We start from the raw sequence: 12,517 nt of genomic DNA, 5'->3' as shown, positions 1-12,517 counted from the left end.
GCTCTTTAAAGGGTTCGCCTATGGGGACAGCTGAAGAACCCTTTTAGGTTCTAGATAGCACCTTTTTTTGTACTTAGCAGCAAAATGATTTTGGCATACACTCTGTATGCCTATTGTATTTTTTTTCTGCTTTTGAGGTTTTGTTTACTAGTAGGCGAACAACTCTTTCTTTGGATACATTTCTTTGTCTTTGGATCTCTATATCTACGATAATCTGCAAAGCCCTTTTCCACGTTATGAGGCCATTTTAAAGCTTTTAAGGTCCGGTGCACTGGAAATACCAGTTAAATGTTTTATTTTGGTTACTTGATCTTACTCAAATAGAGACTGATGATATCTAATGCACTTCAATATTAGAACTTTACTGAAGACGCTCAACATTCAAAACTTTAGAGCTTTTCCAACCTTCCAAACAACAAATAATTAAAGGAATTTTCACAAATCTTCAAAACAAATTAAGCCTATATAAATCCTGCAGGATATTAATGCAGGTAAGACATGGCTTTTAAATGTTTTCAACCTCATTCCCTGAGTTAGGGGGAAATACTGCACAATATACTGTTAAGATGAGGTAGTACTATATACAGTACTGCACAATATACTGTTAAGATGAGGTAGTACTATATACAGTACTGCACAATATACTGTTAAGATGAGGTAGTACTATATACAGTACTGCACAATATACTGTTAAGATGAGGTAGTACTATATACAGTACTGCACAATATACTGTTAAGATGAGGTAGTACTATATACAATCAGAGTCACTGAGGTAGACAATCACCAATGAGGGGTCAGCATCTATACCCTCTGGTCCAGTAGAAGAAATACATCTCCTTAAATATAGAAGAAAATGTATCACAACGCAATACATTTTTTTGACATTCTTTTGAACATTCATTTTTGGGTGAGCTTTGGTTTAGGACAGACTTTTAGGACTTGTTTCCCCCGGACACAGATTAAGCCTAGTCCCGTACAAAGGAGCCCTTTGAATGGAGAATGTCACTAAACATGCTTTTCAGGATCCTATAACATACCTTTCACCAAACCAGTACAAGGCTTAATCTGTGTTAGAAAACCGTCCCTAAAGACCTAACAGACAAACAGACGAAAAAACTAGACGGACTGAAAATGAGGTCAAAATGAAACAGGAAAAACAACGACGTTCATTACAAATATCCCGAAGTAGACCTGAAGCGAACATACATTTCCTCCTCAATCTTCAACTTCCTGATCACCTCCTCATAACTCCTCGCAAGTTCCATGCACAAAGGACCTGTTTTCAGGAGGCCAAGAAGGGAGAAAGGGTGGGCAGCTTCAGCTGTAGATAAGTCACATTCAGGCCGGCTAGCCTATCGCCAGGACGGGCCTGCTGACTGGACCGTGCCCTGGACAGGATAAGCAGCTTCCTGTTTCCTCTGTTGCCCAGAGGGAACAGGGACGTGAGGGCTGCTGGACAGAGTCATGACCAGGATGGTGGAGGTGATGGTGGTGTCACCTCAGATTCCACTTTAAAACCCAGGCTTTCCTTCTTCCTTCACTTCCGAACACTCTTCTTCCTCTGGAGTTGGGCTGTCATTCAAATATTCGACCCGAAGGACAGAGGCCTGGAGTTAAGGCCAGAGGTAGCTGTGGACGGGTTACTCATCTCACTCTCGTTGTTCATCTCTTCGTTGGAGTAGTGACCGGAGTCTCCTGTCTCGTGGCTCCCTTCGCTGGTCTCAGTGGTCCCAGAGCTGCTTCCCTCACTGCTACCCCCGGAGCTCTGCAAGCCCCCTAGTGGCCCGAACAGGATCTGCAAGCTGGAGGGCTGGAGGGGCGAGGTGCCTACCCTGTCCTCGTAACACAGCACGGTCTTCCCTGCCTCGTACAGACACGCTCTGTTCTCAGCCTAGAGACAGAGGAGGAGAGGAGAGGAGAGGAGAGGAAAATAGAGAAGAGCGGAGAGGAGAGGAGAGGAGAAGAGAGGAAAGGAGAGGAAAGGAGAAGAGAAGAGAGGAAAGGAGAAGAGAAGAGAGGAAAGGAGAAGAGAAGAGAGTAGAAGAGAGGAGAAGAGAAGAGAGTAGAAGAGAAGAGAAGAGAAGAGAAGAGAAGAGAAGAGAAGAGAAGAGAAGAGAAGAGAAGAGAAGAGAAGAGAAGAGAAGAGAGAGAGGAGAGGAGAGGAGAGGAGAGGAGAGGAGAGGAGAGAGAGAGGAGAGGAGAGGAGAGGAGAGGAGAGGAGAGGAGAGGAGAGGAGAGAGAGAGAGAGAAGAGAAGAGAAGAGAAGAGAAGAGAAGAGAAGAGAAGAGAAGAGAAGAGAAGAGAAGAGAAGAGAAGAGAAGAGAAGAGAAGAGAAGAGAAGAGAAGAGAAGAGAAGAGAAGAGAAGAGAAGAGAAGAGAAGAGAAGAGAAGAGAAGAGAAGAGAAGAGAGGAAAGGAAAGGAAAGGAAAGGAGATGAGAGGAGATGAGAAGAAAAAAGAAGAGAGGAGAAGAGAGGAGAGGAGAGGAGAGGAGAGGAAAGGAGACGAGACGAGACGAGACGAGACGAAACGAGACGAGACGAGACGAGACGAGAAGAGAAGAGAAGAGAAGAGAAGAGAAGAGAAGAGAAGAGAAGAGAAGAGAAGAGAAGAGAAGAAAGGAAAGGAAAGGAGAGGAAAGGAGATGAGAGGAGATGAGAAGAGAAGAGAGGAAAGGAGAAGAGAGGAAAGGAGAAGAGAGGAGAAGAGAGGAGAAGAGAAGAGAGGAGAGGAGAGGAGAGGAGAGGAGAGGAGAGGAGAGGAGAGGAGAGAGAGGAGGAGAGGAGAGGAGAAGAGAGAAGAGCGGAGAGGAGAAGAGAGGAAAGGAGAGGAAAGGAGAGGCGAGGAGAAGAGAGGAGAGGAGAGGAGAGGAAAGGAGAAGAGAATAGAGGAGAGGAAAGGAGAGGCGAGGAGAGGAGAAGAGAGGAGAGCGGAGAGGAGAGGAGAGGAGAAGAGAGGAAAAGAGAGGAGAGGAAAGGAGAAGAGAAGAGAGTAGAAGAGAAGAGAAGAAAGGAGAAGAGAAGAGAAGAGAAGAGAGGAGAGGAGAGGAGAGGAGAGGAGAGGAGAGGAGAGGAGAGGAGAGGAGAGGAGAGGAGAGGGAGAGGAGAGAGGAGAGGAGAGGGGAGAGGAGAGGAGAGGAGAGGAGAGGAGAGGAGAGGAGAGGAGAGGAGAGGAGAGGAGAGGAGAGGAGAGGAGAGGAGAGAAGAGAAGAGAAGAGGAGAGAAGAGGAGAGGAGAGGAGAGGAGAGGAGAGGAGAGGAGAGGAGAGGAGAGGAGAGGAGAGGAGAAGAGAAGAGAGGAGAATTTAGATATTTGTTAGTTTGTCATTGTATAACAGTACTCCACTCTGTAAACTATACTGAACATAAATATGAACGCAACATGTAAAGTGTTGGTCCCATGTTTCATGAGCTGAAATAAAAGATTCCAGACATTTTCCATACGCACAAAAAGCTTATTTCTCTCAAATTTTGTACACACATTTATTTACATTCTTGTTAGTGAGCATTTCTACTTTACCAAGATAATCCATCCACCTGACAGGTGTGGCATATCAAGAAGCTGATTAAACAGCATGATCATTACACAGGTGCACCTTGTGCTGGATACAATAAAAGGCCACTCTAAAATGTGCAGTTTTGTCATTCTGATTGGCTGTGCCTGGCTCTCCAGTGAGCGGGCCTGGCTCCCAAATGGGTGGGCCTATGTGCCCCTGCCCAGTCATAGGAAATCCATAGATCAGGGCCTAATTTATTTATTTCAATTGACTGATTTCCTTATATGAACTGTAACTGAGTAAAATTGTTGAAATTGTTGCATTTGCGACAAATAAAATTTGATTTGATTTGATTTATATTTTTGTTTCAGTATAGACGTTGAAGATAGGCTCTCTAATAGCAGCAACATGATTGGTTCACGTCAGAAGACTTTACCTGGCTTGTATTTCTATTGTGACTCTCCCTCTTGAAGAACTGCCATCTCTTACTGCGGTTGATACCGCAGACTGGACCAGCTCTGCTAAACGCCAGGTTAGAACCACCCTGAAACAGAGAGATAACCAGATTACAAACAGATAAAGACGTCTATTTCTGGTTGCTAAAATAAAAGACGTTGACAAACCTTCTTTACACAACCAGCATAAAAACCTTATGGTGGCATCATAAAGGTTGTCATAGTGATGTCTTTGCAACCAGTTTTGCCTGCTGAGATGGATCTATATGACATAAATACATTCTCATACACACTCGTGGCCTGTGTCTGTGGAGCCACGTCTCACCTTGCCATCAATGAAGTGTTGTGTCATCATGGGCATCAGGGCCTCTATGTTCTCAGCAGGGTGTTCATTGGCCAGGGCCAAACCAGCATGTGGACCACGGGGTCCCTCACCGTTCACTACGTCAATGTTCTTAGAGATGGACAATTTCCTATTGAAGTAAAGAGTAGGAGTTAGTGGATATGAAATAATCTATTTGAAGAGAGGTCTTCCAAAAATGGCTGATGGATCGTAGTGAGTAAATGGAGTAGAAGAAGAAGAAGATTACTATAAAAGAAGAAGAAGAAGATTACTATAAAATAATAAGAAGAAGATTACTATAAAAGAAGAAGAAGAAGATTACTATAAAAGAAGAAGAAGAAGATTACTATAAAATAATAATAAGAAGATTACTATAAAAGAAGAAGAAGAAGAAGAAGATTACTATAAAATAAGAAGAAGTTTACTATAAAAGAAGAAGATTACTATAAAATAAGAAGAAGTTTACTATAAAAGAAGAAGATTACTATAAAAGAAGAAGAAGATTACTATAAAATAATAATAAGAAGATTACTATAAAAGAAGAAGAAGAAGATTACTATAAAAGAAGAAGAAGAAGATTACTATAAAATAATAAGAAGAAGATTACTATAAAAGAAGAAGAAGAAGAAGAAGAAGATTACTATAAAATAAGAAGAAGTTTACTATAAAAGAAGAAGATTACTATAAAATAAGAAGAAGTTTACTATAAAAGAAGAAGATTACTATAAAAGAAGAAGAAGATTACTATAAAATAATAATAAGAAGATTACTATAAAAGAAGAAGAAGAAGATTACTATAAAAGAAGAAGAAGAAGATTACTATAAAATAATAAGAAGAAGATTACTATAAAATAAGAAGAATAAGAAGAAGATTACTATAAAATAAGAAGAAGTTTACTATAAAAGAAGAAGATTACTATAAAAGAAGAAGAAGATTACTATAAAATAATAAGAAGAAGATTACTATAAAAGAAGAAGAAGAAGATTACTATAAAAGAAGAATAAGAAGATTACTATAAAAGAAGAAGAAGAAGATTACTATAAAATAATAATAAGAAGATTACTATAAAAGAAGAAGAAGAAGATTACTATAAAAGAAGAAGAAGAAGATTACTATAAAATAATAATAAGAAGATTACTATAAAAGAAGAAGAAGAAGAAGAAGATTACTATAAAATAAGAAGAAGTTTACTATAAAAGAAGAAGATTACTATAAAATAAGAAGAAGTTTACTATAAAAGAAGAAGATTACTATAAAAGAAGAAGAAGATTACAATAAAATAATAATAATAAGAAGATTACTATAAAAGAAGAAGAAGAAGAAGATTACTATAAAATAATAATAATAAGAAGATTACTATAAAATAATAATAATAAGATTACTATAAAAGAAGAAGAAGAAGATTACTATAAAAGAAGAAGAAGAAGAAGAAGATTACTATAAAAGAAGAAGATTACTATAAAAGAAGAAGAAGATTACTATAAAATAAGAAGAAGATTACTATAAAATAATAAGAAGAAGATTACTACAAAAGAAGAAGAAGATTACTATAAAAGAAGAAGAAGATTACTATAAAATAATAAGAAGAAGATTACTATAAAAGAAGAAGAAGATTACTATAAAAGAAGAAGAAGAAGATTACTATCAAAGAAGAAGATTACTATAAAATAAGAAGAAGATTACTGTAAAAGAAGAAGAAGATTACTATCAAAGAAGAAGATTACTATAAAAGAAGAAGAAGATTACTATAAAATAATAATAATAAGATTACTATAAAAGAAGAAGAAGAAGAAGATTACTATAAAATAATAAGAAGAAGATTACTATAAAAGAAGAAGATTACTATAAAAGAAGAAGAAGATTACTATAAAATAATAATAATAAGATTACTATAAAAGAAGAAGAAGAAGAAGAAGAAGAAGAAGATTACTATAAAATAATAATAAGAAGATTACTATAAAAGAAGATTACTATAAAAGAAGAAGAAGATTACTATAAAAGAAGAAGAAGAAGATTATTATAAAATAATAATAAGATTACTATAAAAGAAGAAGATTACTATAAAAGAAGAAGAAGATTACTATAAAATAATAAGAAGAAGATTACTATAAAAGAAGAAGAAGAAGAAGAAGATTACTATAAAATAATAATAAGAAGATTACTATAAAAGAAGAAGAAGATTACTATAAAAGAAGAAGATTACTATAAAAGAAGAAGAAGAAGATTATTATAAAATAATAATAAGAAGATTACTATCAAAGAAGAAGATTACTATAAAAGAAGAAGAAGATTACTATTAAAGAAGAAGAAGATTACTATAAAATAATAATAAGAAGATTATTATAAAAGAAGAAGAAGATTACTATAAAAGAAGAAGAAGATTACTATAAAAGAAGAAGAAGATTACTATTAAAGAAGAAGAAGAAGATTACTATAAAAGAAGAAGAAGAAGATTACTATAAAAGAGGAAGAAGAATATTATAGATACGTACCTGGATCTGCCTTTGTTGATGAGGATGAGGGCACAGATGGTGATACAGGTCAGAGCGATGCAGACCCCCACCATGATGCCTGTCATGGACTTCTGATCCATGTGGTGCAGTCCTTCAGAGAACACTGGAGGAGACAAGCAGAAGGCAAACTGTTACACAGGATAAATCATCTCACTTTGGGCAAGTACTATAAGCACTGGAACTATACAGCTGTTAGCTTTACACCCCTAACAGATCTGGGACCAGCCTGTTAGCACTTAGACAAGGCAGAGTTAAAAATATAATTGGTTTGATGCTATATTCTGCACAGGATCAGTTTGTATGTCTCCAACAGCAGTGTTATCAACATTCAAGACATGTAAATTCATTTATCTCCCCAGTCCAACAACACTCCATTGGGAAAGGGGATACCTAGTCAGTTGTACAACTGAATGCATTCAACTGAATCAGAGAGGTGCGGGGGGCCTGCCTTAATCGACATCATCAGCACCCGGGGAGCAGTTGTTTCCACTTTGCCGGCTCGGGGACACGAACCAGCAACCTTTCGTTTACTGGCCTAACGTTCTTAACTGCCAGGCTACCCGCTGCCCCTGTAACCATACTGACCTGTAGTGTCTGAGGAGGAGCCGCTGTCTGAGTGCCTGGGCCTCTTCCCTCTGTGTGTAGGCCTAGGCCCCAGGGCCAGCTCCACAGTGGTAGAGAAGGGCCCGTCTCCCACCTGGTTGGAGGCAGATATCTTCACCAGGTAGACGTTACCAGGCTCCAGACGCTCCAGCAAGGCCATGGTGTTGCTCCCTGTAGGGGAAAGACAGGACTGGTGTTAGAGAGCACTGAATAAGAACACATCATGAGGACACAGCCATGATACAAAATGTACTGTGTTGGCTCGGATCTGTTCTTTTAACAATGTCCTTTCCAGCACAGTTATAGTAACCACGGTGGATGTGTAACCAGGCCAGCCCAGTACAGCTCAGTACAGCTCAGCTCAGCTCAGCTCAGCTTGGCTCAGTGATGTATAAAGGGTATAAGCAATAGCTGTCCATACTCACCCTCCCTCTGCAGTGTCTGCCAGTGTCCATACTCACCCTCCCTCTGCAGTGTCTGCCAGTGTCCATACTCACCCTCCCTCTGCAGTGTCTGCCAGTGTCCATACTCACCCTCCCTCTGCAGTGTCTGCCAGTGTCCATACTCACCCTCCCTCTGCAGTGTCTGCCAGTGTCCATACTCACCCTCCCTCTGCAGTGTCTGCCAGTGTCCATACTCACCCTCCCTCTGCAGTGTCTGCCAGTGTCCATACTCACCCTCCCTCTGCAGTGTCTGCCAGTGTCCATACTCACCCTCCCTCTGCAGTGTCTGCCAGTGTCCATACTCAGCTTCCCTCTGCAGTGTCTGCCAGTGTCCATACTCAGCTTCCCTCTGCAGTGTCTGCCAGTGTCCATACTCACCCTCCCTCTGCAGTGTCTGCCAGTGTCCATACTCACCCTCCCTCTGCAGTGTCTGCCAGTGTCCATACTCACCCTCCCTCTGCAGTGTCTGCCAGTGTCCATACTCACCCTCCCTCTGCAGTGTCTGCCAGTGTCCATACTCACCCTCCCTCTGCAGTGTCTGCCAGTGTCCATACTCAGCTTCCCTCTGCAGTGTCTGCCAGTGTCCATACTCAGCTTCCCTCTGCAGTGTCTGCCAGTGTCCATACTCACCCTCCCTCTGCAGTGTCTGCCAGTGTCCATACTCACCCTCCCTCTGCAGTGTCTGCCAGTGTCCATACTCACCCTCCTTCTGCAGTGTCTGCCAGTGTCCATACTCACCCTCCCTCTGCAGTGTCTGCCAGTGTCCATACTCACCCTCCCTCTGCAGTGTCTGCCAGTGTCCATACTCACCCTCCCTCTGCAGTGTCTGCCAGTGTCCATACTCACCCTCCCTCTGCAGTGTCTGCCAGTGTCCATACTCACCCTCCCTCTGCAGTGTCTGCCAGTGTCCATACTCACCCTCCCTCTGCAGTGTCTGCCAGTGTCCATACTCACCCTCCCTCTGCAGTGTCTGCCAGTGTCCATACTCACCCTCCCTCTGCAGTGTCTGCCAGTGTCCATACTCACCCTCCCTCTGCAGTATCTACCAGTGTCCATACTCACCCTCCCTCTGCAGTGTCTGCCAGTGTCCATACTCACCCTCCCTCTGCAGTGTCTGCCAGTGTCCATACTCACCCTCCCTCTGCAGTGTCTGCCAGTGTCCATACTCGCCCTCCCTCTGCAGTGTCTGCCAGTGTCCATACTCACCCTTCCTCTGCAGTTTCTGCCAGTGTCCGGCCAGCCAGGCCCTCTGTGAGGCGTACAGGATGGTGTAATGTGTCACTGCCAGGTTGTTCCCCTCTGGTTCCCTCCAGGAAACCAGGGCTGTGTCGTCCTCAATCAGAGACACCCTCACACCTTCAGGTGGATGGCTGGGCGCTGACGAACAGCAAAAGGGTCATTTGAGTCTCTTTAGTTTAACAGTATCTTGGTCCGTCATCTAGTATGGTTGGCTTTGATAGGTGAGTGTTGTTGTATGCAGAGGGGTCCTTGGTTCAAGCCCAGTTTGGGGTAGACTGGGAAGGAAGCTCTACTGTTGATGGCTTTTAAAGTGAATTAGACTGCTTCATGATCTATAGATAGAGGGCCCTTGTTACCCTGGTTACCCTGGTTACCCTTGTTACCCTGGTTACCCTGGTTACCCTGGTTACCCTTGGGAGTTGATAGTCAGAAAAGGAAGATTAGAAGATGATTGTTTACCTGCAGGAAGGGTCCTCTGGTGGACAACAGAACTCCAGGGACTGGACAGCTGGTCGGCATGGAGACGCGTCACTAACTCATAGCGGGTGTTGGGTTCCAGACCTTGTATCAGCACACTCTGGTTGATACTGACGAGGACGGAACAGACAGCATTAGCAATCACGACAGGTTCAATCCAACAACTGTGTCAAAACAATCTTGATCTTCAGTCTCTTGTTAGAAGCAAAGTGTAGAACTAAATCACCACATGAAATATACATTTCCATGATCTGAAAAATGACAATGGATAAAAGCATAGTAGTGAAGTAATAATCTTAGTATTAAAATAGTAGGAAAGTATTCTTCAACAGACCCCAGTATACATGTATGAACATCACAAGTGTCTTTCTTGAACTTGGGGAGTTCTGTTGCAGAACACTGGTCACGAACTCACGTCTGTACGTATCGTATGGCCGACGCGTTCGTCAGGCCCACGCGTGTACAGCGAGCTGTGTAGCTGACAGCCTTCCCGGAGGCGAAGGCAGGACGGCTCCAACGCAGGTACACCGCTGACGAGCTGTTAGCCACCGCACTCACGTGGTCCGGGGCTGGAGGCTGGGCCACCGGGTGATCTCGGACTGCTGTAACAAACACAGACGCACAAATTAGTCACAACTAGAAAATGTATTATTTCCTGAAGAAAACGTGTGCGCTTGCTTCAGCTGTCTAGAAGTATTTTTTTTATGGTGGTGGGAGATGTGTTAGAGGCCAATGTAGACTTCAGGATGAACAGAAGCTGAAGCAGTTCAATGGTAAGAATTTATCTGTTTTTTTTGTTTTTGTTTACGTACACACACATCCTGGGGTGCTGACGGTCTGGTCGGCCTGGTAACCATCTCCTACTAGGCTTAGTGCCAACAGTTTCACATGGTACTTCCTCCTTGGGTCTAGAAAACAATCAACAGTAGATTAATAAATAACATAAGTGGAAATAAATATGAAATGTTCTGTTTATTATCAACTGACCACCATAATCCCTTAAAACAACTGGGGCTAACAAAAGCCTGAGAGGGCCACTATCAGTCACAATGAGTTCAAACCAGTTAACACACCAAGGCCTAGATCCAATCAGATCAAGCGTTAACCGGCGATAGCCGACAGCCGCGTAGCCGACGTTTTGGCGGTGTCGGGGGTGGAACTGCGTTGGCGCTGTCCGGACCCAGAACGGGGTCAATACGGACCGCGGGTCCCGACTACAAAAACTAACTGGGGAACTTGGTCGAGCTTCGACCCCTGGTATCATATAAACACACATAAAACATGGAAACATTTGTAGAATTGATGTAGCTCAGTTGATAGAGCATGGCGTTTGCAACGCCAGGGTTGTGGGTTCGATTCCAACGGGGGGCCAGTATAAATAAATATGTATTCACTAACTGTAAGTCGCTCTGGATAAGAGCGTCTGCTAAAATGTAAATGTATATCTTGTCACAGAGCAGAGAGGAGAGAGCTTTGGAATGAGCCCACAGTCTGCCTGTAGACCTTTAGAAACAGAGGAGTTGCTTCTGAACCCCATAACAGACAGGAGTACTGACTGTCTCTCTTCATCCTAAATAAATGATCTACTGAAAAATGGAGTCCTCACGCTCTGCTAAATAAACTACAGCTGACTTTCATCCATGCTGGTTACTGCATCAATTTCAGTTTTGTCATTGAAAAGCGTTGATGAAAATTGGGATTGGAATTTCTATTTACTTTCTGAATTGACCCAACCTCCGGTAACCACATGAGGATTCTGCAACAAATCAGTTCAGAGAAATCAAACAAGGTTTATATAGTTAAAACAAGTTATTACCCTTTCGCTTAAAAACTGTGCAATTCAATCCAGTGTCTTTCACTTTAAAAAACCCACCATCGCCATGGCCACCACCTCGTAAACCATGCTGTATGTAAGGGAGCGTTAAGTTGTTTTATGTCTCTTGGCGTGAAAGGTTCTGGGTGTTGACCAGTGGAGAGGGGCGGAGGGAGGTTGTGTGTGTGTGTCCAGGTCTGTTGGGTGCTGGTGGGGAATGGTGGCCGGGGGGCTCGGCCGGGGCTGGGGGGCCAGGGGCAACATTCAGCTGCTGGGATCCAGGGCCCCTGGGACCGGGGGGTGGCTGACTAGGGTCAGGGGTCAGAGAAGGAATCTGGGCTTCAGGAGTGTGGGAGAGGAGAGGAGAGGAGAGGAGAGGAGAGGAGAGAGAAGAGAAGAGAAGAGAAGAGAAGAGAAGAGAAGAGAAGAGAAGAGAAGAGAAGAGAAGAGAAGAGAAGAGAAGAGAAGAGAAGAGAAGAGAAGAGAAGAGAAGAGAAGAGAAGAGAAGAGAAGAGAAGAGAAGAGAAGAGAAGAGAAGAGAAGAGAAGAGAAGAGAGAAGATGAGAGAAGATGAGAGGAGAGAAGAGAAGAGAAGAGAAGAGAAGAGAAGAGAAGAGAAGAGAAGAGAAGAGAAGAGAAGAGAAGAGAAGAGAAGAGAAGAGAAGAGAAGAGAAGAGAAGAGAAGAGGAGAGGAGAGGAGAGGAGAGGAGAGGAGAGGAGAGGAGAGGAGAGGAGAGGAGAGGAGAGGAGAGGAGAGAAGGGGATTGGAGAGGGGAGAAGCTGGGCCCCTTTGTTTCAACTTCTCAGGAACTTCTGTTCCAACTGGCTGCCCCTCCACCCTTCTATCTACCCTTCAACTTGGAGACATATAGGCTAGGCCTGGAGGAATGGTGAGGAGCAAATAAGAATGCTATTATTGAGGCAGTTGCCCAGTATGGAACCTTAACTCATCATGAGCATATATCATTTGATTCCTTCTAGATAAATCTGTTGATTTACTTCCGGATAAATCCTTTACCTGTTCGAAGAAATGGGAATTAAAAGCCTATATCAAGATCTAATCAAATCAACCAAGATATACATCCCTATCTCATCTCTATCAGTCTAAGGACTGTTTCACAATCACATGGACTCC

General features: G+C 42.5%; 1 protein-coding gene across 1 annotated transcript in view; it reads right to left on the bottom strand.

Annotated features, from left to right (window-relative positions):
* LOC121540093 (protogenin B-like) overlaps positions 1–12,517 on the bottom strand; it is a 53,490-nt gene continuing 40,973 nt past the window's right edge. Inside the window, exons 13-21 of the mRNA XM_045216363.1 lie at positions 10,382–10,477; positions 9,985–10,171; positions 9,552–9,679; positions 9,060–9,230; positions 7,393–7,581; positions 6,787–6,910; positions 4,276–4,423; positions 3,932–4,039; positions 1–1,892 (exon numbers count right to left, since the gene is read on the bottom strand). Coding sequence (XP_045072298.1) covers positions 1,581–1,892; positions 3,932–4,039; positions 4,276–4,423; positions 6,787–6,910; positions 7,393–7,581; positions 9,060–9,230; positions 9,552–9,679; positions 9,985–10,171; positions 10,382–10,477 — 1,463 coding nt within the window. The 3' untranslated portion in view covers positions 1–1,580. The remainder of the gene's footprint in view (positions 1,893–3,931; positions 4,040–4,275; positions 4,424–6,786; positions 6,911–7,392; positions 7,582–9,059; positions 9,231–9,551; positions 9,680–9,984; positions 10,172–10,381; positions 10,478–12,517) is intronic.

Source organism: Coregonus clupeaformis, unplaced genomic scaffold (genome assembly GCF_020615455.1).
Source record: "Coregonus clupeaformis isolate EN_2021a unplaced genomic scaffold, ASM2061545v1 scaf0694, whole genome shotgun sequence".
Lineage (NCBI taxonomy): Eukaryota > Metazoa > Chordata > Actinopteri > Salmoniformes > Salmonidae > Coregonus > Coregonus clupeaformis.
Note: the sequence above shows the minus strand (reverse complement) of the source record. Positions and strands in the feature narration are given on the sequence as shown.